This window comes from Lissotriton vulgaris, chromosome 3_1 (genome assembly GCF_964263255.1).
Source record: "Lissotriton vulgaris chromosome 3_1, aLisVul1.2, whole genome shotgun sequence".
Taxonomy (NCBI): domain Eukaryota; kingdom Metazoa; phylum Chordata; class Amphibia; order Caudata; family Salamandridae; genus Lissotriton; species Lissotriton vulgaris.
The window spans coordinates 805,943,778-805,968,391 of NC_141689.1; the positions used below are offsets into that span (position 1 = coordinate 805,943,778).

The 24,614-nt window shown below is 41.6% G+C and overlaps 1 protein-coding gene across 1 annotated transcript in view; it reads left to right on the forward strand.

The window, feature by feature from the left end:
• Positions 1-23,318, forward strand: part of ADAMTS19 (ADAM metallopeptidase with thrombospondin type 1 motif 19) — a 503,101-nt gene extending 479,783 nt beyond the window's left edge. Inside the window, exon 14 of the mRNA XM_086963564.1 lies at positions 19,859-23,318. Within this exon, the coding sequence (XP_086819690.1) occupies positions 19,859-20,010 (152 nt within the window). The 3' untranslated portion in view covers positions 20,011-23,318. The remainder of the gene's footprint in view (positions 1-19,858) is intronic.
• The last annotated feature ends 1,296 nt before the right edge of the window (positions 23,319-24,614 follow it).

Here is a 24,614-nt window from a genome sequence, read left to right on the forward strand (position 1 = left end):
AGGGGCATCACAAAAAGAGTTACTGTGGTCGCGATCGTTTGGTGGCAACTCAGGCTCAGTGATGGGTCCCAACAAGCCTCTTAGCACATTTTTATAATTGCAACGCTGTGTATTCTAGGGTGGGAAATGAGTGCCCTCACGAGAGGTTTAACAAAGGTTTGGGCGCTCCTAAGGCTGACCTTCTATGTTGCTATAGAAATGTATGGCTTTGGTCGTATTTTGGGTCCTTGGAGTTTGCTAGGCAACCTAATTTAATAATTGAAATATTGATTTGTCAAAATGTTCATGGTTTTGAAAGTGTGTTGCAACCATACCTATGAATTTTTAATAGTGAAATTAAAATATGGTCCAAATTGTGGTCCTCTCTCGTATGCTTATGAATATTAAAATTCTTGTATTGCATGGTTGATGGGATTTTGAACATCCTGTGACAAAGCATGACTGACATTTTATAACTTTAAATCCCATAAGTTACCGTCGTTTTACGTGGGTGAATTATGGTTTTAGGGGTTAAGGTCTGCTGAAACACAAAACATTAGAGGTGCATCAGCCACTGAGGGTCTAGTGTGTATTGTATTTAGAAAGTAGTCTGACTTCTGTGACATTCTTTTGTGCTTTTAAGAGAATTTTTCCATTGGTTTTTCCACCTACCACTTTCTATATATTTGCAATTTTCTGTTTAAAATGTAGTTATGCATGTTTGAAGTACACTTCCTTTCGAAATAAAAGCACTGATTTGACCTTGATTCGTGAAGTGTTTCTGTTGCATCACTGAGTTCTGAATGTATGTCCCACAGTGCTTCCTTGATTTACCCTTGCACTTCTCTGCTTGTTGCTCATGCTGGTAAGTGCTAAAAGAGGTTCTTGGTTGCTGGTTTCAGAGTGTATAGTTTGAAGGCTCCAGGACACCAAAAGCAAAGACCCTAGTGTCACAGTTAACTGTCGCTCACTCCCCAGACATTCTATGGAAATCCACCTTATGCTAGAGGAAATTAACCCAGATATCCTCTTTGCCACAGAGACGTGGTTACATGACCATTCGGAACCTGATCTAGTACAAGCTCTCCCGCCTGAATATCAAATTTGTCGCCTCGACCGCAAAAAGGGAACCGGAGGTGGCTTAGCAATAATCCATAAAGCTATTTACGAAGTTGCCAGCACCCCGGTGCTCCTCCCAGATAGTGAATGTCTCTCCTTCTCTATAAAATTCAGCCCTATTCATACCCTCTCCGGTATACTTATATACCGTCCGTCAGGACCCCAGGGCCCTTTCCTTTCAAAACTCGCCCCTCCAATTGCGGACCTGGCGCTCAGCTCTGCAAACTACACAATCATGGGAGATCTCAACATCCATCTGGATGACCCGACCGACCCCTCTGCCAGAGAACTTACATCAAGCCTACAAGCCTTGGAGCTACATCAACTTGTCCTCGGGCCCACACATCAAAAAAGGCATCTCCTAGATCCCATTTTCAGTAACTGTCCCAACCTTCTTACCAAAATCCTCTCCCCACTGCCCTGGTCTGATCATTTCCTCATCCCATTCACTTGGACCCCCCCCTACCTCCCTCCTTCAAAACCCCCGACGACTCTGCTATCAAGGAACTGGCAAAAAATCCCCCTACCCGAATGGCAAACCTCCCTACAATGTACGAAACCCCCTAACTCATCGCACCCCATTCAGGGGAACGATAATTATAACAGATGGATCACCAACTCTTTAAATCTGGTACTCCCCATGAAAAGTCTTCGTCCCAAGCGAGGCAATCCAACTGCCCCATGGTACACAGACTATCTACGGAAGGCCAAACGCGCCTGTAAGCAGATGGAAAGAAAATGGCGCCTTCACTACTGCCCTGCAGATAAAATCAGTTACAGAGCAGCTATTAAAAATTATAAAGCAGACATCCAACAAGCTCAGGCCTCATTCTACGAACAAAAAATAGACAATGCGGCGAATAAACCCAAGGAGATTTACCGTATTGCCAAAACCCTCCTGCGACTTCTTGAGACTCCTAAAGTCCACAACAACACCCAGAACCATTGCGAGGAAATAGCGGAATTCTTCCATCAAAAAATAGAATTGATCAATTCCTCCTTCCCCCATCCCACCTCCCCGCCCAGAGACCCTACCAACATTGACCCTATGGTAGCCCCACCCAGTGTTCTCAACAACTTCCCAGCTCTTGACAAAATCAATCTGGAAAAGTATATGAGAATGGTAAAATCTGGATCCCCAACTGACCCAGCCCCTCCCAGGGTTCTCACCCAAATAACCAGCCAGATTTCACCCACCATCCAAGCTCTGCTCAATTCCTCCCTCAATACTGGCATCGTTCCCCCCCTATGGAAGAGAGCCATGGTCAAAGCACTATTAAAGAAACCTATTCTTGACCAATCAAACCCTTCAAACTACCGACCCATCTCCCTTCTACCCTGGCTCAGCAAAATTCTGGAAAAACATGTCAATTCTATTCTGACAGACTTTCTAGAATCCAACAACATACTGGACCCCACCCAGACAGGTTTCAGGCCCCGCCACGGAACTGAGACTGCCCTGATTGCAGTGACGGAGGAGGCAAGAAGGATCCTGGACGGTGGCGGCTCCACGGCCATCGTCCTACTTGACCTGAGTGCCGCCTTCGACACTGTAAATCACAGCATCCTAATCCATCGCCTCAGTAGGATTGGAGTGCCAGGAATGGCGCTCACCTGGCTGGAATCATTCCTCACAGACAGATCCTTCCAGGTATTCGAAAAGGAGTTTACCTCCTCTAGTAAACCTCTTAACTGTGGAGTGCCTCAGGGCTCCTCCCTGAGTCCCACCCTTTTTAATGTTTACCTCTGTCCCCTAGCTGATGTCGTCCGCCCTTTTGGGGTGAAAATTGTCACCTACGCGGACAACACTCAGCTGGTGGTAGCACTGGACCCCCCTCTCAACTCCAACCACAGCCTACACAACTGCCTGGAATCTGTTGCGTCCTGGATGTCGGTCTCCCATCTAAAACTTAACGGGGACAAGACGGAGGTAATGCTCCTTGGAAACAACATCTCCAAATCCATTGATACAATCTGGCCCCTCTGTTTAGGTAGCCCCCCCCCCAACCTAAGGATCAAATTGAGAGCCTTGGGATCTGGCTCGACCGCAATCTCACCTTCAACTACCAAGCCACCAAACTAGCCGCCATCTGCTTTGGGCTGATGAGATTGCTCCGCAAGATTCTCCCCCTTCTCCCGTTTCACTCCAGACGAATCATGGTCCAAGGACTAATCCTGTCACGCATCGACTGCGGTAACGCCCTAAACCTAGGCGCCCCACAGTCCACACTGTCCAAACTGCAAGTTGTCCAAAACTGCGCAGCAAGAATCCTCTTGAACCTCCCTCGCCGATCCTCAGTAAAAGCCAGATTGAAGGACCTTCACAGCCTACACAACTGCCTGGAATCTGTTGCGTCCTGGATGTCGGTCTCCCATCTAAAACTTAACGGGGACAAGACGGAGGTAATGCTCCTTGGAAACAACATCTCCAAATCCATTGATACAATCTGGCCCCTCTGTTTAGGTAGCCCCCCCCCAACCTAAGGATCAAATTGAGAGCCTTGGGATCTGGCTCGACCGCAATCTCACCTTCAACTACCAAGCCACCAAACTAGCCGCCATCTGCTTTGGGCTGATGAGATTGCTCCGCAAGATTCTCCCCCTTCTCCCGTTTCACTCCAGACGAATCATGGTCCAAGGACTAATCCTGTCACGCATCGACTGCGGTAACGCCCTAAACCTAGGCGCCCCACAGTCCACACTGTCCAAACTGCAAGTTGTCCAAAACTGCGCAGCAAGAATCCTCTTGAACCTCCCTCGCCGATCCTCAGTAAAAGCCAGATTGAAGGACCTTCACAGCCTACACAACTGCCTGGAATCTGTTGCGTCCTGGATGTCGGTCTCCCATCTAAAACTTAACGGGGACAAGACGGAGGTAATGCTCCTTGGAAACAACATCTCCAAATCCATCGATACAATCTGGCCCCTCTGTTTAGGTAGCCCCCCCCAACCTAAGGATCAAATTGAGAGCCTTGGGATCTGGCTCGACCGCAATCTCACCTTCAACTACCAAGCCACCAAACTAGCCGCCATCTGCTTTGGGCTGATGAGATTGCTCCGCAAGATTCTCCCCCTTCTCCCGTTTCACTCCAGACGAATCATGGTCCAAGGACTAATCCTGTCACGCATCGACTGCGGTAACGCCCTAAACCTAGGCGCCCCACAGTCCACACTGTCCAAACTGCAAGTTGTCCAAAACTGCGCAGCAAGAATCCTCTTGAACCTCCCTCGCCGATCCTCAGTAAAAGCCAGATTGAAGGACCTTCACTGGCTACCCATGAAAGCTAGAATAGAATTCAAGAGCATGTGCGTCGCGCACCGCTCCTACTGGGGAACAGGCCCCGCCATAAATCAACATTTGGTTGAAGCATACCATCCTCCTCGAGCCCTAAGATCCGCGACCTCCTACCTAACCTCCGTACCACGTATAAAAAGAGCCAGATGCGGAGGCCGCTCGCTTTCCTACAACTTGGCCAGGATCTGGAACACTCTACCACTCACAATCAGGTCAGAATCCAACCTGCTCACATTTCGAAAACTCCTAAAAACTTGGCTTTTTAATAAATCTCACACTTAACCCACCCTCTGCTCCCCCCACCCCCGCCCTACAGTTCAACCCTCCAGTCTGTCTACAGCGCTGGGACGCCTTTGGGTAGCCATCGCGCTTTACAAATTCTCATTCCATTCCATTCCATTCCATTCCAGTTGTGGCCCTGTACATTCTGACAACTCTGGGACCTTCTGACAATAATCTCTCACAGTCACCGTTCTAGTCCTTCAATATCAATACCATATTTATATTCAATGCTTTTTTATCTCTAGTTTGAATGGAATTGAACATTCTCTTTTTTCTCTTCACTGCCTCAATCAAACCTTAAAATACATGCCTTTGCACCACACAGCATTTCAGTCTTTACCCACCCAAAATAGGGTATCCTACCTCATTTGATTTTTATCACACAGCACATCTCCTTGCTACTCTCTTTCATGAATTTCATCTCTTCAGCAACAGAGGAATACAGAGACAAATCCACATCTATGTTCCTCACCCTTCTAATTTAATATGCACACATTTTGGTATTGGCTTTCCTCTCTCATAACAGGTCAAAAAGAATTATCTCAATTTTATGACAGTTTTAAGAAGGGTTTACATCAGAACAGGACATTTACCAAAGGCAGCGGTGTCTTAGTTGGAATTTGTGTCCATGAAACAGACGGCAGCATGACCCTAGTCTTAGTACACAGCGAATTGTGACATGTCTTCTTCCATGCCGCTCCTGTTAGATCAATAGAAAAGGGGGTTTGGCCCTGATGCGGTCAGGAAGGGCCCATACAACTTTTTATCAGTAGATAAAAAAAGTATTTAGCCTTATGGCTAGAGTGGTGAACTTCAAAGCTGGGAACTGGGTTTGAGCCTCAGCAATGACGCTCAACATCCTGTGATTCTGGGCAAATCAATTATTCTCCCCGTGCCTAACAAAAATAAATGTGTCCTTCTGTGACAAAACTGGTGCTCATGTAAGCGCTCTGATATCTCGGGACTAGTTTGCGCTATATAAATCTATAAAAAAAAGCTCCCAACCTCTGACTTAGTGAAGCTGTTTATAAATTAAACAGACTTAGACATGTATTGATTCAATTGGTCTGAAGTATTTTATTTACTTCTATTTACTGAAACATGATCAAACATTATTAAAGCATGTCCCCCAAAAAAGACAGACTACCTACAAAATTTAACATATATGTATAGTGCTCAACATTGAGTTAAACAAACATTATAAACAAAAAATAAACCATTGACAGATTTACATGCGAACAACAACCGCTCAATATTCAACATAACATCCTTATTTGATAGTTGTTCCTACACCATTAATTTCTAGGGTTATGAAGGCTGTGACCTACTGGGTACAGATTTTTAAAGGTCTAATAGGGCAAAATAACTTCTTACAAATTGCTCCACATAGACAAGTATTTCTCTAAAATGTGCTATCCCAGGACGAATTAACGCTGTCGTATTTCAAGCCCCTTAAACAGTTTTCGGGGTTCTCTTCGGGGCATGTGAATGGATGAAATCTGTGTGATTTCTTAGTGAAAACGAGTGTCCTTTATGGATCTGTGGTTTCATAATTGTGTGGGTAGACTGCAGTTCTAGCGTGATTATTTTATAATGCTTTCTATCCGTATTTATTCAACTCATTAGTCCGTAACTGCTTGGTGGCGTTTGGGCACTTTACCATTTTCCAATCGTGCTACAAGCCGGGATACTTTAGTGCGGGGCTAAACAATCTTTCAATTCTTTGGTCTGGGAAAACGTGAGCTGTTGCTACCTGTCTAATTCTCGTGTTGTTTCTTTCAGGCGCCCAGCACTGACAAAACGTGTTACGCATTATTATTTACTTGGCTTCTCTCAGATGCGATGCGCTTAATTTTCCTCCACTGGCTCCTGTTAGATCAGCATTTCTGCACTCACATTCATCTGGAGTGGTGTTCCACAGTCAGCATTGGAGTGTCATCTCTGGAGAGAGGTTGGTAGGACAGAAGAGTATGGAACAGAAAAAGGATATCAAACAGGAAGCTGCTCTTCACATGCATTAAAGACATCATTCCATGGAAGAACTGGGCACTTCTAGTCTTAACTTTACCCCTAAACAAGATTGTTGCATTCTCATTCTTTGTTGCTTGAAGTTCCTGAACCAAGTTGGTGCTTACCTTTTTCCTGTGCTGTCATCTCCTGTTTCTTTCATTCAGCTTGAAGTGAATGCATTGAGACGGATGTGTTCCTCAACTTTAAATGTTGCTCTTAACCCAGTTGTTAGTCTATTATCCCTGATTTGAGCATTTTTTTCATCTTGATTTCTGCTTGGAATTCTAGTTCTGGAGGATCTATACTGGGATCTTTCTGAATCCTGATTCAAGGTAGTTTTGGTGCCAGCTTAGCCACTTCTGTAATATGAATCATCTTCAATCAAGAGCTTTCCAGGTTACTAAGGAGATTTCTTTGCCCTTCTTGCCATTTTCCTCCTAACTGTAACACTCTTAAGGAGATCCCTGACAACTTGCATGTGCATACGAAGTACATGGTCTCACAGTGGCTACTGAGAGGCATCACTCATTCCTGGGAATCTTGAGAGACCTTTAGAGCATCCACTGCTTGATAGATTGTAACGCTTTCAACTCCATACATTTGTGTATTCCGTGGATACTTCTTGGGGCCTGACGCAAGAGTTACAGAATCTTGGTCTTAAGAATTCTTCCTTAAAACAGACCTTAATAATAATGTCTATTGATATTCGAGTAGTCCCTTTGGGGACCTGACATTTTGTTCTGGGGATATATTGGAGTTATGGGAAATTTAGGATTAACTGATGTTGTATTTTATTTTTCACCCTGTACGGTTTATTTAAAACTGAGTAAAGTTGGTATATTTAATTAGTTGTCGTACTCCTTAAGTGCCTACCTCGGCTCCCTGTCTTTCTTGTGTTTATGAGATGTTTGTGTATACTTGTTAAGAGCATTGTTTTGAGGAACCATTATGTGATAACCAGAAAGCTGGATTGAATAAACTGACTTATGCAACTATTTTTTAGCAGAGACTATTAAAGTTGAGAAAATTCAAATTACATTATTTCTTCATTGATAGAAAGAATGAAATATGAACAAGTTAGTTTGTTCTCAACATTCTACATCATTTTCTGAATTATTGTCTCAGGTTGTATTTTCTAGTTTTAGAAGAATTTCCTCTTTATGTCAACTCGAAATTTGTGTGGAAGATTGTTGGCTCGGAAGGAACTAATTGTCAAAGGAAGAATGTGAGTGACGATTAAAAAAAGGCTTTTGGTAAGGATCAACTCTCAGAGAAAGAGTAATGATCTGTTCTTATCTTTGATAGCTTTGGAACAGATGTAAAATTTGTTAAAATCCTTAATCAATTTAGGAAAGATTTTTGTCCCTCATCTGAAAATATTCCATCACCAGCATTATTCGAGTATCAATGTCCTGTTTATTCTGGTTCTTCATTTTTCCTAAATATTCTGCTGCACAATTTTCTTGGCATCTGAGTTTGTCTCCTAGGGGATCATTTTCTATGATATTCTGAGCTACAAACGTAGTGGAAATTTAATGAGGACCCAAGGACTAGGGACCTGAATTAGATTTCACAAATTCTAAATCAGGCCCTGGGAGGTGTCTTTAAAACTTGAATGGAGTTTCAAATGATACATCATCTGACTTTTCTGCATATGTTGCCATAGTTACCTGATTTTTTGTGGTAGAACCTAAAATGTTTTTTTACTCATGCCTTTCTATGAACATTAGTTTATTAATAGTTCCCTAATCGATATCGGGTCTTACTTCCTTCAACTTTGGGTTTTCCAGGGGGCAGTTATTCTCCTTTTCTAACCAGGGGTTGATCCTAAAAATTCTCCTGCCTTTATTCATTATTCTTCAATTTTTCCTTTTCTTGGAATTTTTTAGGTAATTCTTTTTTTTGCATCTCTTCCTGCCACCATTTTGAATGGTTGAGAAGACATTCTCCTGTACTGTATGTTTTTGCTCCTCCTCTTTCTCAAACGTCATTCTTCACAACTCTGAGGGAACCAGAAGACCACGTTTGCACAGAGGGTTTCACATTTTCCACAATAACTACTTGGAAATACCAATATATACTGAATCACAGTCTGATATGAATTTTTGTGGATGGTCATAAACACACAGACAAAATCCAGATAACGCAGATTTTATTATCACAATTACCACTTTGAAATACCGGTTTATACTAAATCACTGGCATATATAAATTCTTGTTGACGTTTACTGGCATATACAGACAAAATACTGACAACGCAAATTTTATTATCGATACACTTTGCCTTCTCCGCTGCTTTTAAATTTGGCTTGAACTTTCAATAATACCATCAGCAGATACAGACTTTCATTAAGCCCTGAAGAAGTCCCATGAGTGATGAAACGCGTATGCAAGCAATTGTGTGGTGCTTTTTAAAAGAATAAAGTGTGTTTCAATAAAAGGATTATACTGGCTACAATCAAGAAACACGACCATCTGTTATTTTCATTTGGGAAGCTATTTATCAATATCTTGTTCTATTGTTTAAATATGATGGACTAGGATAACCATACATAAAAGTACTTGTTTTTCTTGTGTGCAGGATCAAGCTTGTGTCTTTGATAGCTATGCCTCTGGGGTTGGTTGGAGATTCAGGGTATCTCCCTCTTTATGAAACACCTGGTAGAATGTTTAAGCGCTTTGGAGAACAAATTCAACTGGCACTGCCTTGCAGATCACAAATGATGATTTCTTACCAAGGTGGTGCAAGACATCTTCTGACAGTAGGTAGAACCCTGGTTGTGCCTTTTTGCGACCATCAGGAGCTTGCAGTGCCAAAACTTCTGCATGTTGGAACTTCCAAGAACACACTCTCACAAATGCAAATTCAGACTAGAGAGGTTCATGGGACTCCTGTACACCTTTGTGCCCCTGCCCCTCCTACCCAAGTCCTGAAGAAGATCAGGAACAACTGGGCCAAATTCATCACATTCATCACAGGAGAGTGTGGTCCCTGAAAGTTATGGCCATGGAAATCTGTCCTCTGATCAGACTACCACTTCAGAAGAATCTTCTGTTGAATACGCAGGCCAGGGTTCTGCCCCCAAGCCATGTTAAGTCTACACCTCCAGGGAAGGAGATTGAGCAGTGGCAGTTGAATGTGATCGATCTACCAGCCGAGGTTGTGGATGTCATCCTCACTGCCAATTTACATCTATAAAGTCGGTTTCACCAGGTGCTGGGACAAATGTGTGGCCTAGTGTGAAGCCTGCTACACTGACCTGTTGCAAGCCAAACTTTTCCATGATCTATTGTAATATCTTTGGTCCTGCGAGGACTTGGCATGGGCACCCTTAAGAGTTATATGTCAGCCATTTTGGTCTTTTTGTGTTTACCAGACCAACTGTCCTTGTTTAAATCACCTACTATGATACGTTTTATTAAAGACATGGCACACATGTTCCCTTCCAAACCCCTTATAATGCCACAGTGGGGCTTTGATTTGGTCCTCATTATTCACCTATTTCCCTTTTTCGAGCTGATGCACAGCTGCTCATTGCGTCTTTTCACTATAAAGACTTTCTTCCTCATTACGATCACTTCAGCTTGTTGTGTGAGTGAACTCTAGGCTCTTTACAACCACTCTACCTCACCTTTTTCTGGACAAATTGGTTCTGCAGACCCTGGCTGCCTTCTTGCTGAAATTCATGACTTCTTTTCATGTTAGGCAACTAATATCTCTCCAAGTGCTTTTTACCCAACATCATCCCCCGAAAAAGGAGACGAGAATGCATTGTTTGGAACCCAAAAGAGTTTTCAGCTTTTACCTTGTTTGCACAAAAGACCATCAGGAGGCTTTTTGTGTCGTTTTCCGGTTTACAGACTGGAAAGGGGATGCAGAAATGGCTCTGCCGACAAGGATTGATCTGCATTAAGATCAGCTAGCACATTGGCTAAAAAGCAACCTATGGAGAGCCTGAGAGCCCAGTCCACCAGGCTTCAGGTTGCCACCACTGTGTTGATGTATATGTGACATTATTCAGTCATTCCTGACCATATGGAAGTTAGCATTTAATTGGAGCTATTTACACAATTGTTTTCTTTTTGGTGGCATGTAGTTAATTCAGGTATTCAAAAGTATGTCTTTTCGTCTTTTATTTGTGCGCAAATCAGATCCTCACATTTCCAACGTTTTGGACATATACAGCTTTGCTTATAGCTCCTGAGGGTTGGTATATGATTTTCACTGACTTAAGGACAGACCTTCTTCCCTCATGGGTTTCGAGTTATAATGGTCACAGTGGATATTTTCACAAAGACTGCTTATCTTCCACCCTTGCCAAAGTTACCAACAACGTCTTCATGGTCTACAACATAGATACAGTTATTTCTGACAAAGGAGGTCAATATCTTTAACATTGTTGGAAGTATTTTTCAAGGCTTTAAAAATTCAGCAAGATCTCTCATTAGTTTACCACTGCCAGACATATAGGTAAACCAGATTGAAAATTCAATGTCTGGAATAGTATGGAGAGTGTTACCATTGTGCTATTTAAGATGCCTAAGTGTGTTATTTACCAGTTGCCGAATTTGTCCTCTCCTGGACGTCTGTCAGGCAGCAACAGAGTTATCAGTCAATATGTTTACGAAGCATTACTGCCTTGATTGTCAGGTCCGACAGGAAGGTCATTTTGCCTGCCCGGTCCTGTAACTCTTCTTGGTATGAAGTTACTCTACAGATTTTCTGCCTTTGGGGATTACAGCTTCGGTATATATTGTAAAAAACAGAAATTTGTGCTTAGAAGTATCCATCAGAGGAACAAGTAACTTACCTTTGGTAACAGTCTTTCTAGTGGATACTCTTTATAAACACTGATTTCTCACCGGTCCTCCCACTTCTGAGCACTGTGTAGTGGTTTATTTTTACCATCTAAAAAGGTCTCATATTAGAGATATGCAGATTGGTGCCACCAATTGTTTTGTGCTCTGTGACATGGAAGAAGTTAGGAAAGAAACTGATGTAGGCGTTCTGGGGAGGTACTTACATAAGGCTCTGCTCCTTCAATTCTGCAGTAGAACAAAGTCAAAATTGACCTGCATGGTTCCACCTAGTGACATGTGGAAGCTCTGCTGTGAATGCTTGCGGATCCCGTCTGACACCAGGGATATTCTAAAGTAGGAAATCTGTGGTTAAATACAGTATCCAAAAGAAATAGTGTGACCGAAGGGAAATAACTAGCTTTTTTTTAATGCTTATTTGGTTCATGCTCCTATGCTGCTTCATAATTTTTCGATCAACATCTTAATAAACCCTGAGTTTCAGAGGGGGGCGAATTGATACATATGGTCCAAAGATTTATCTAAGACAATGGGATGTTTGCAAGACTTTGTATCCCTGGTACAGAAGACAACTCGTCCACAAACTGCACATGGTGAAATATATTTTTCTGTGCAATTCTTGTATGGATGGCATTGCCTTGATTGCATTGCCCAGAGGGGTGCTCTATGACCTAGTGGCTAGCTCAGGAAGGCAGTGGCAGAGGAAAGAAGCATGGACCAGAAGAAAACTGTCAAACAGAGATTTCTTATTTTGGTGCTTATATGAAACCATTCCTCTGAAGAAGCGGACATGGAAAGCCTCAAGTTTACTCCTACCCTCAGTGGTAGTCTTACCTTCACAGCATCCAGTCCTTGACAGAAAATAAGGTCTAAGTCCTCCCTCAATTGCTTTCTCCCACTGGAAACATATGGTTCTGTTGGAGTTCTGAACTGGCCCATTATCTGTTGGCGAAATTAGACCACTTTTCTTGGACTCTTCTGGTTTGAAGATAAGAGCTGATTTCTGCTGAGGTTAATATTGTACATGGAACAATATTATAGTTTATTAAATCAAACACAAGCGGTTTTGTGTAGCACACATCCTGAAGTCATGTATTTCAAGGTTCTGTTGTATGTGATAATGAAGAAAAAGAGGCAAAGTGATTTAAAACAATTGCCTAGAATCACACAATTTGTGTCAAGGGGGGAAGCCAGGATTAATCCCAGGTTTTCTGGTTTCACACTGTGCAATTCAGCCCCTACATGATATCTCTTTCCTTCTTTTATTTTACAACAAAACTTGATGTTTTTTCTTTAATTGTCGGCACATGAGGGTTAGAGCATGGGTGACAGACAGAAGACTTGGCTCGTTGTGGGCCTGAAGATCTAAAAAAAAAACTCTAGCTGATTGAGAGCACGACTCCTGGATCGAGCTTAGCTCAAGCCTTAAGTGACATGCCCACCTTTCTCATATAATGGTAAATAAGGGGACAAACACATAGGTAGGAAATGTTTTGACTACCATCAAACAGTTTAGTAAAGCTGGAGTACTAATACCACAGTGCAGTACTCCTTGTTTCAAGATTCATTACTTTCTCACTAGACCATGTATTAGTGAGTGGTCTTTGAGACTTGGTGTTCACTTCCTCATGGGTATAATAAAATGGTTGTCAGATTACAGCTCTGTTTCCCTATGACAAACATGTGTTTGGTTTAGTTTAATTTTTTCCTATCTCTGTTAAAAAAAATAAGCATAGAAATATGTTCATAAAAAGATATGTTCATAAAAAGATTACTCAAGAGTGCACAATTTCTCACAAGGGGAGGTCGACATTAACAAAAAAAAGAATTCTTCTCATTCTATAGTTTCTATCCTGCTTGTTACACAACAGCTAGGGTCTTAGTGGTTCCAATTGTGAGACTAAGGGACTCTCACCAAAGATATTCCATTGTGCGGTGGAACCTGCTAGACCTTAAGTACAGATTTCACAACCAGCATGTTTTAGTAAAGTGGTAAAGCCAGGAGTAAATGTCGGGTCTCATAGTGACACAGCTAAAACTTTCACAGTATCTCATCTCTAGTGGTGTAGATTGCAAATGTGTGACTGCCCACCTCAGTGATTTGCACACCTTTTGGGGGTCTTTGTGTTTTTTATAGCACTTGCTACCTTAGCAGAACCTGTTTTAAAGGATTCCTAATGTTTACAGATATGAGACAAAAGGCATAAGGAGATTGTGAGGCCTACATTCCTATTGTATTCTTATTCAATCATCAAGTTTTTTCCTTTGTTTACCTGCCTCACCAAAGGTAGCAATAGCAAACAGAGAAGGCTTACCCCAAGGTTCTTAGAGGGATAATAGTTCAGATACTGCATGACACAGTATTGTCAAATCTATGACTCTTCTAGAGATTGGTGCTTAATTTAGAGGGTAGCATGGTATGATACCCTGAAAATAACTCCACGACACACTGTGCATGCCATCTATATGCTTCACTTTTCCTACAGCCACCTTCCACACACACTGATCGCCACCCTACAGGCCTCAGTGCGTCCTTTGGTGAAATCATAATCAGCAATAAACAAACACACTTCAATCTAATTTCAGCTCTCCCTTTACTTACCCATGTACATTCCAACTATAGAAGCCAAGATATCAAATGCAACTTTATGTAACAATAACATAGCAGCTGCATCTTAGCACAAAGATCATAATTTACACAATAGGATCACAACTTTGACACTTTTGCACAACGCCTGGCAACACTCTAATAATGCACCTTTCTGTTGTATAATCAAACTCCGGCTTGAATTGCTTCTAACAGGTCAAAAGTGTTAGAAAGGATCTCCGCTGTCAGCACTGTGGTACACAAATACTAATGGCAGTGTCAAGTCAATTACTGTTTATATCACCGCAACATGCTGCGGTGCTTTAGTGTTGTTATTGGATGTAATAAGATGTAACTTTAAACTTATGTTCCTTAGGTAGAATGTGGAATGTACATCCATAGGAGGAGATGGCATGGGGTTCAACGAGAAGCCACTGGCGGTTGATGTTTGCAAATGTGTGATGTTCTTGCTGAAGATATTTAGTAATAACAATTTTGAAATCTTGCGACTGGTTGTTGTGAATCTCTCACAATATATTTGGCGATGAGCGTGAGTTCAATTTAAGGAACAGCACCTCTATGATGATGTCTTCAGCCTTGAAAGTGTAAATACTACTGCTACTGTGTGGTATGATTCAAGAATTTTGTTAAAGCATTGGTGCAATCAATTCAAAGTGGCCGCCTGAAGATTCTTTACATTTGTGATTATCCTCATTGTTACACGCGCAGTGGCTTAAGCATAGCCACTCAGCATGATATCCCGCATTGCTCTCAAGGTGACATCGCGCTTGAAGGGCATTAGAATATTGTAGATGGAGAAATTAAGTCATACAGAAGACAGGAATATACATACATGCATATTGTTGATGCACACATTTTAATCCAGGGCCCTTTAAGCTGTACAAACTGTGTAAATACAGGCATTGTGTTAAAGCTCAAGATGTACACTGCTCTCCATAACCCGTGTCATAAATTATTCTACACTGTTTTCAAGGGACTCCTTCAGAAATAAGAGCTGCATGCTGATTGGTACTATTGTCTTCAAGGGGCAGATTCAGGAATAAGACCTGCATGCTGATAGGTTCTGAACCGAAGCTAATGATTGGCCACAATTATTTCTAAGCTCATTGGAGAACAGCTCTAGCCAATGCTTTTACATTGGTTTCATGTACTGATATTCCTGAAAGGAGTTTTAGTGTTACGTTGTGTTATATTTGAATTCTGTTTTATAATTCTATTACTTTTTTCTGTTCTTTGGGACTTCCCACCAGGCAAAACATATTAGCGCCTGCAGCATTTTTGCTTGAACCAGGAGTGCAAAAAAATAAGTGGAAACAATATCTTAAAACATTTGAAAGTTAATTAATAGCTATTGATGGCACCAAATTTGATCCCATAAAAAAAGAAGCATTACTGTATAATTCACTAGCATCAGAGGGTCAACGAATTTTCGATCATTTGCCTATGTTGTTACCTCCAAGTTCAGATGAATGAGATGTTCATGAAGAAGAAATACATAGAATACAAAACCATTTCAAAGATGACAACTGTATAATTATAGAAAGCCATAGATTCTTTAGGCATCGACAACAACAAAACAAATCTGTTGAAAGGTTCCTTGCAAAACTTAGAGTACTGGCAGCTACGTGTGAGTTAGATGGGAATTTAGATAATTAACTGAGAGATCAAATAGCTGCCAATTGTTTTGACAGAACAAAGGAAAAGCGTCTTTGTTACAGAAATCTAATGTTACAAGGAACCCTTGAAATTGCCAAGGGTTTGAGAGATCTGTTATGGCATCAAAAGAACTGAGTAGATTTACACAAATGCTGGTTGTGAAAATATCAATGTTGTCACGTCAAAACATACCAACACTTCTGCATATTATAATAGCAGATATTCTGTTAAAACTCCTTTTAGATGTAGTGTCCCTCACACACACTTGCGAGTGTAATGCTTCATCATCGGGCGTTGCTCCTCATGGGGGTGGCGCTGCTGTTCTCCAAGGGCCCCGCAAGAGGGCTCTTTATCGAAGATCCTTTAAGGAGACGGCGCAGTGGTGCATGTGGGTGTGTGGAAATAATTACGTTGCAGGACGTCAATTGTATGTTAAAGAATGGCAACAGTTAAAGTTGACTCCCCCTGATATACGTTCCGGGACATTTGGTGGCTTTGACATCGACATGATGGGCTATTTTCAAGGATGCATCATGTATAAGGACAGAAAAATATATACTAAGATATATATGGCAAAAAGAGGGTAAAGCAATCTGGGTTAGAAGGACCAAGGTTCCTTGGGGATACTGTTAAGTCCTGGCACAGAATGTCCCATATCCCTGGTTGACATTGGAGAGTGCTCTTCGCCCTTTTTAAATCAACTTCTTGCCACTCATGTATCACTCTTTGCAGATAGGCTTGATCCAATTAAAGGCTTTGAACATAAGATTAACCCAATGCTATACCTACTATTCACAAAGTGAGAGATGTTACTTTGTGCATGAGGGGTTGTTGAAACATTCGGACAATCTTTGCATGGATGGGGTTAAACAACCAGTAGACTCATTGGAGTTGATTTCTCCTATTGTGGTAGCAAAGAAAAATGGGAGTGTTAAGACTTTGTGTTGCTTTCAGGTCACTTTTCAAAAACATTTTAGTGATTGGTTTCCTTTACCCAGAATACAGGAGATGTTGAGTCAGCTGGGTAGGGCAAAGATATTTTCTGTGTTAGACTCTAGGGCAGCATATCATCAAGTAGAGCTTAGTGAGGAATCTTGTGATTTGATGCCTTTAAACCACCATTGGAGTCTTTAGATTCCTGTGCATGCCATTTGGCTTATGCCCGACAGCACCAGTCTTTCAAAAATGAATGTTCAACATGTTTGGGTCTATGAAAACTGTGATGGCATACCAGGAAGACAGTCTGGTATTTTCTGATACAGAGCTGAATCATTTGTAGATTTAGGGCAAGGTATTAAAAATCTGTGTGTGCATGGAGTCACACTGAGGGGTAACTGTTACTAAAGAAAGGAGGGAAAGGCAACCTATTATGGTTGATAAGAGTGTGGGAGTAGTCTCTCACTGCAGTTGGGTGTGGATGAAGGTTGGGAAATTTCTCCTTTTAGATGTAGTGTCCACACACACCCTTGCGAGTGTCATGCTTCATGATCGGGCTTTGCTCCTCATGGGGGTGGCGCTGCTGTCCTCCACGGGCCCAGCGAGAGGGCTCTTTATCGGAGATCCTTTAAGGAGACGGCGCAGTTGTGCATGTGGGTGTGTGGAAGTAATTACATTGCAGGAGGGGCAGCAGTGTAGGGCTAGTGACTTTTGACAATCTCAGATGAGACAATGTATTGTTGGAGGTAGGCCTAGAGAGAATACATTGGATAGGGACCTAAAGTCATTTTCCAAGGTATAGATAAATTGTCCACTGAGGGAGGTTAGATTTTGAGGGGTGGCGTTCGGTTCCTCCAGTGGCACTAAGGTCTTGTTTGATTGCTTTAGGGCAAAATGGCATTAAAAAGAGATTGAGAGTGAACTATTAGTGGCACGATTTGCACACAGAGGTGGATGTGTTAGTGGAGTGTTGTGCAATGTGTGCCCAACCTGACAAGTCGCTTCATACATCTAATGTTTCATTAACAACAGTGGAGTTTCTTATGATACCATGGGAGAAGTTGAGCTTGGACTTCATTGGTTCATTATATAACCTACCAGAGAACTGTATATATGCGTTAATGCTGGTAAATTTTTATTTCAAGTGGGTAGAATGCAAATTTTTGTTTGATGGAACCTAACACAAGTGCTGTGCTAGAATTCTTAAAGTCCTTATTTTGGAGGGAAGGAGTACCCAAGTGCCTGGTGACTGATAATGGAGTGCAGTTTAATTCTTATTAAATGGTTGTGTTTTTGCCTTCGCTTGGTGTGAAACATTTGACTGTTGCATTATACAGACACCAAGGTAATGGAATGGTGGAGAGGGTCAATAGGATGTTGAAGGACACCATCCAGTTGGCAGTCAAGTCAGGTCAAAAAGTTAGTGCTGTGTTTTCTGAGAGGTTGGTGAGTTATCATAATACTTCACATTCCACAACCAGCATAACTGTTCATTTTTATTTGGCCCCAGTTTGGGTGATGGAAAAGGCAATGACTGGGGATGAGGTGATACATTTGGAGGATGTATATCAGAGGGTAACTGATGGCCAGAAGAATGTGAAATTTGGATATGATGTTCTGAAAATAGTGAAAGAGGTTGAATTATGTGTGGGGGACATTGTGAAGGTAAGCAGACCATTAGGGTCCAAGTAAGGATATTTGAAATGTTATCCCAGCACACGTGTGGTTACGTTTTCTAAGCATGCTGGGCATTTCATGGTGGGGAGTGGAAAGTAGTGGAACAAAAGATATGTGGCCAGGGTTAAGATCAATAACAGCAGAGCGGGAAGCCAAGTGTTGGACTGGAGACAGAAACAGTAATCTGTGTAGAGGGCCTGAGGTAGAAGGTTCAGCAAACTCATATTTGCCTGCAACTGATGCCAGACCACGAAGATGTACTTTTGTTCCCAAGCATTGAAGGATTACTTCCTGTCATAATTTCAATTTTAACTATGTATTTAGTCAAACAGTTATTCCGTTTTTTAATCTTATTTAAAAAGAAATATTTTCGCATTTAATTCAATTTTTATTTTCAATTTTGTGTAAGGGAGAAGTGTGTCATAGGATATAACAGGATGTAAATTTAAGGGATGTTCTTTAGGTAGAATGTGGAAAGTACGGCCAAGCCAGCATGGTGTTCTATGAGGAGCCAGTTGGAGGGTTGGATACGGCTGGATTTTGGCCCTGGGAATCATGTGCTGCTCTTGATAAAGATATTTATTCATAAATGTTTTGAAACCTTACGACTGGTTCCTTTTAATCTGACAAAAGTATGTATACGCCTATGAAATGCTGTGGTGTAATTAACCCTGGGTGAAGTACTATGCTACGCTCGCATAGTTTGCGAAGTTTGAGCTACTTCGCACTATGCTAATTGCTCGTAGTACAGTGCAAACATGCATAGCGTAGCAGTCATTTTTTGCTTGCTCGCGGTCCTCAAAGTCAAGTTGGAGACCGCGAGCGAGCCAAATGACATCCCGGAGAGACTTTTTCCTGGTTCGTGATCAGCAACATCATGTTGCCGATAGCGAGCGTGGAAAATAAACTTCCCGGTGAGATTCTCAACTCGGGGAGGTCAGGTTTCTCATTGCGAGTGGTCGCATATGCTTGCGAACACTCGCGATGAGAAACTACCAGTTTGCGTTGAGAAAGCTGCCACTCGAGTAGAAATCTACTTGAGCGGCAGAAAAGGACCGCTTGCACTGTGCAAGATGTGGGTTGCACTGATTGCACAGTGCGGACAAACATCCGGCACTGAGCAATCAGAGCGAGCAGCATTTTGCACAGTGCACTACACAGCTTGCGTAGCTACTCGTAGCCTGTGTAGTGCAAAGTGCACTTCGCTTAGCTACTCGTAGCACTACTGTGCGAACTACGCCCAGGGTTAGAATTAGATGTAATGCCGTTAGGTGAAACTTTTAGTTTGAAATGCTGGTCTATGGTTAATGTTTGAGTGGCAGAAATTGTCTGTGTTTCATGTTACCTTTATTGCTGGGAATATTTAGATTTGCAAGTTGCGCCGCTTTGTAACCAGTGCTTTTATGATAAAGAAACCTTTTGTTTTTCTTCCATAATTGCATTACTCACTGATAATGTGTTCCTTTCTTTTCTCACAGCTGCTTTAACATTCAAGTGCCTCCAGGACCAGTGGCCTGTGTACTGTAAAGTCATACGAGAAAAGAACCTGTGTCAGGACATGAGGTGGTACCAGCGCTGCTGTCAAACATGCAGAGACTTTTATGCTCAAAAAATGCAACAAAGAAGTTGACCTCTGTCTTCAAGGCTGTCAGCCATCTGAAATCCTATTATTTATAATAAAAAAAACACACAAAGCACGCACACACAGAGTAGCACACTTTTACTTTTCCAAACAAATATCGTCACGTTGCTTATAATTTAATCAAGTTAATTTATTTTTGTGTACTTGGTGCTATTGTTTTGTTCGGTGCCTTTCCTGTGATCAATTGTGTGCACACCTATAAGGCAAAAAAGATATATGTAAACAATTATTTTTCTCTGACATCAAGAAAACTAAACTATAAATTGTTCTTACTTAGATAACTTTTTTTATGTAGTCTATATAGGTAGATGTTAAACCAAATTGCTGGATAGTGTAGCAAATGAGTCTGTGATTATAGCATTTTAGGTGATCCTCTATGTTCTTTTATATTCAAATACATACCATAAAGTCACACACATTGCAGGTCAGAATAAATCACCTTTTATACACTTCCCTTATAACCGGCAAATGTGTACTCATGTTGCAATCTAGGATTTCACTTGCGCTGTGGTTGCCTCGCCACTGTGCATTCATCTTACTCTCTAAGTAGCAAAACCTGACTTCACGGGGAAAAATCAACATTAATACAACACTGCTCAGCTGTACACTTTAGTATGAACTAGGGCCAGGCTGTGGCTCAGTATAGAAGATGTAGAGTTCACACATGTTTGGTTGGAAACACTCATGTTAAGAAAGCCATTGTGGGCTAATATAGCATAATAGCTGGTTGCTTAGGTCCTTAACGGTGCTATACCCAAATTATAGACCCACACAGATGAGGGCCTACTACAAAGCTGATGTACTTTAAAGACAGATATAGCCGAAAACTGAGTCTGAATAAAGTATCACAGAGGGACAAGTAAAGGCAGTAATTGTTGACTGAGATTTATTCACAATGACCTGAGCCACCAAACCAGATCAGCAGCTTCTGCTCTTCTATGTGCCTATTACTGTCCTCAGAGCACATTCTGCAGCAGATTATATACTATAGAATGTAGGACAAACATGAGATAGGGGGTCAGTGAGATAAATCACAAAGATGTATTGCATACCAAAAGTGCACTAAATCGCCTGCACATTGGTCAAGCTATTGGCAATTGAGACTGAATGTGCTGAAATGGGACCCAGACTCCTCACCACACACTAGTGAACCGAGACCAATGTACTGCCTAAGAGTTTCTGGGTACAACCGCAGAGAATACATTCCAGAACCAAATATCCTGGCGTATATGCCATTATCAGTGGAAATCTACCAGCCTCTAATATTGATGACCAAGAAGAACGAGCCTTTCAAAATGGTTGAGTAGAGGGTAAGTTGGATGGTGACCAATAATAAACTCTCAGAGCTTGGGAAGCTATGCCCGAGACTTTCAGCAAAGGGATACAATGCCAACTTTTTAAAGGAATGCTCTTATCCTGGCCAGGAGGTCCGGAATTATGGATAATGGGAACGTTATAGGGCTGAAAAGGGGCTAGCTGAGCAGCTGCTGCCAGAGCTACATGGGATGAGGCAAAGAGGAATTTGATGATTACATTTGACGACGATTAGTTTGACTTCAGAGAACCCCATGTGTGAAATTGGCCCTTGAATACTAAATGATCAACACAACGGACAGTTGAGACACAGGAGGATGAGGCAAGGCTTCCGATGGCATGCAATCAAAATAATCCAAATCAGTTACATGAATGAACCTCTCCTCGGATGTCCATTTCCACCGGTGGCTAAAAAGTGTAGTGAGCACCATAACCTTCATTGCTAGCTTCTGCTTTCATAGCTCAGGGGCTGATTAAGAGTTCACAGTAACCGTACCATGGATTTAGTGATGTCTGCCGCCTCAGCGGACATCTGGTACATTGGCAGGAGCTAGCGAGGGAGGGGGAATGCTGCAGACCTCTTGCGAAAAGATGCTAGAAATGCAGAAAAGGACAGTTGTGGGTCACTGCGACGTCGGCCTACTGCAGAGAAAGAGGATTATGCATCTAGAAGTAGGCCTGCTTGATATGAACATGAATGCACAATTGTTGGTATATTGGTTGATACTGAAAGGGACACAGCTCTAAAGCAGAAGTGAGTGTATGTAATGAAGGGCTTAGGTGCATAACCCAATTAGTGCAATATAAATGAAAAGGCAAACAGATAAAGCTGAAGAATACTGTCGTGCTAGGGATATGGGTATCTACGAGCAGAGCAGCAACAGGTCAGGTGGAACTATTTAGCAAAGCTTTTTATGCACAATATGTTTATGACGCCTTCACGTTTATGATATTATTGGTTTATTGCTGCTGGGGAGTTAGCAACAAAGAAATATTGCATAATGTTAGCAGCAGCAACATAGACCCACATTGTAGCAACACCCAATACAATCTTCTGGTTTCCCTGTGATGTAGACCATGCCAAACTGGGCATGCAATTGTGCAATGTGCACAGTCCCTGGGCCTGTTCGCATTCATTTTATTGATAGGTGCCCCAAGTTATAGGTTTGTGTCAGGTGCCTAAGGGGACCGCCATTTTACTCAACAATTAATGTCACATGGAAGACCGTGAGGCCATCCTCTATTTCTGAATGGTGAACTCAAGGAAGTACTGAGTAACTCGCATCTTGTTATTTTGCACGAGTTGTGTAGGTGACGGCACTATTTCATTGTGTTAGAAAATAATGTTAAACAGGGATTTTTTCAGAGTCATATGGACGGAAACGACTAATATGGATTATAATGGTGCTAAACAATGGCCATCTTCACTCAAATAGTGGTCAATTAAACACTGTAATGTTTACACTGAATCACTGTTGCACTGTTTGAGAGAGTGCTATTGAAACTCAGTTACGCAGTTTGTTAAAACGTCCAAACTCACATGGGCATGCTGATGAAAAAGGTTCATTTTAAATTAGCATCTATTTTTTATAGAGGTGTATTCATCTGTGTATTTGTGCTTTCATTATTTGCCCATGTAGAAGGATTACATTTCAGACCACCTGACACTATGTTGTCCATTAAAAAGCTGTTTATTTTTTTTCCTTCCTGGGTAGTGTTCCTGATTATTTGAACAATAAATGTAAGCAAATCTAAAATAGTACATGTAAATCCAATAAATGTATGTAAATCTAAAATAGTACGTATAAATCGTGCACGCTGTACTACTTGTGTCTTTAGAATATAATGTATTACATTAGCCACCACTCATTGCGACAAAACAAACTTTTGATTAAACCAAACTGCAATATTGTTGCGTTTTGCACAAAAAGAAAATTTGACAGTGTTGTAAAAGGCCATACAACTATTTTTCTATGCGAAAACAATGAAAATGATTTATATCTTTTTTAAATTTAAAATAAAAACATGAAACCGTTTTAAACTGCCAGTATCTGACGTCATTATCTAGCATCTCTTGATTCTTTAAAGCATGGATTTCAGCTTCCCCTAGTAAAATTAGCTCTCTCAGCATCTTCTCCTCAAGCCAACTCTTCATAATTTGTCGTCCGTTTTTTATTTCTAGCTGTCTACTTCTATTTCGTTTTTGTATTCTTTGTTTTGCCTAAGGATGAGAGTTAGGTCAAACTACAGAAATGTATCCATGTAATTGTAACATCAACCTGGTTGGGGAGGTGATGGAGCATGGCCCATTGCAAGAAAACCCAGAAGTCTCCAATACGAAAGAGTAGGCTACCGCTCTCAGTGAGATACTTTCAGATGGCACGTGGTCTGAAATGGCAGGGATGCCTCAAATAGGCTTCTCCCATCCAAGAAGACCTCCACCTGTTCCTTAAAGCAGTGATGCAGTTCAACATGGTTTTTTAATTTATAGTGATATGTCATCCCCATAGGACACAAACAGAAAAAAGTACCCTACGCTCACAATGATCAATACCCAGCAACATTCTTACTCCTAGTTAGAGCAACGTTCTTACTCCTAGTTAGAATAACAACCAGTGTAGTAACTCACCCACAAGTCCATAAATGTACTCACGTATTGTGCAGGTGAATGCAGGAGGGCTGGGATCCTAAATGAACTGGTAGTACTGGCTCTGGCAAGGGTCTAGATAGTACATCCCCTCCAATAGCCCACTACACCATCCAGCTTCCCAAGATGGAAAGCATGAAACAAATGGGTCAAATGATGTTCTTGTACACCCCTACTCGGATCCAAGAAGCACATACCAGTCATAAAAGTTAATACTAGATGACTTGGACTCTTATAGTGGGACCCAATTTATGATCCATGGGTCCTGCATCCAGTTACAGAAGGAGGGGTAAGTTTGAGAAGGAACACATGAAAAACTAAATGTATTCAGATCTTTGAAGGTAGCACCAAGTTGCTGACCCTCAAATAAATCCAGCTCATAATTGGAATATGCTTTATGAGCCTTGGTTTACTCTTAGGGTTATTCCTCAGTAGGGCATATTTTCAGTGGAAAGCCATTGGAAGTCTCCAGATCGTTATGCAAGAATTGGCCAATGGGATATAATCAAAGTGATTTTATTAGCTTTTTGCATGCGTTCATGTGCATGTTGCAGAGCGTTCTTAGTATTTTCCAGACAGCTCTGCAGTGACTTGTTGTCAGCAGGCTGGATCTCTATCGGAAAAGCTTTGT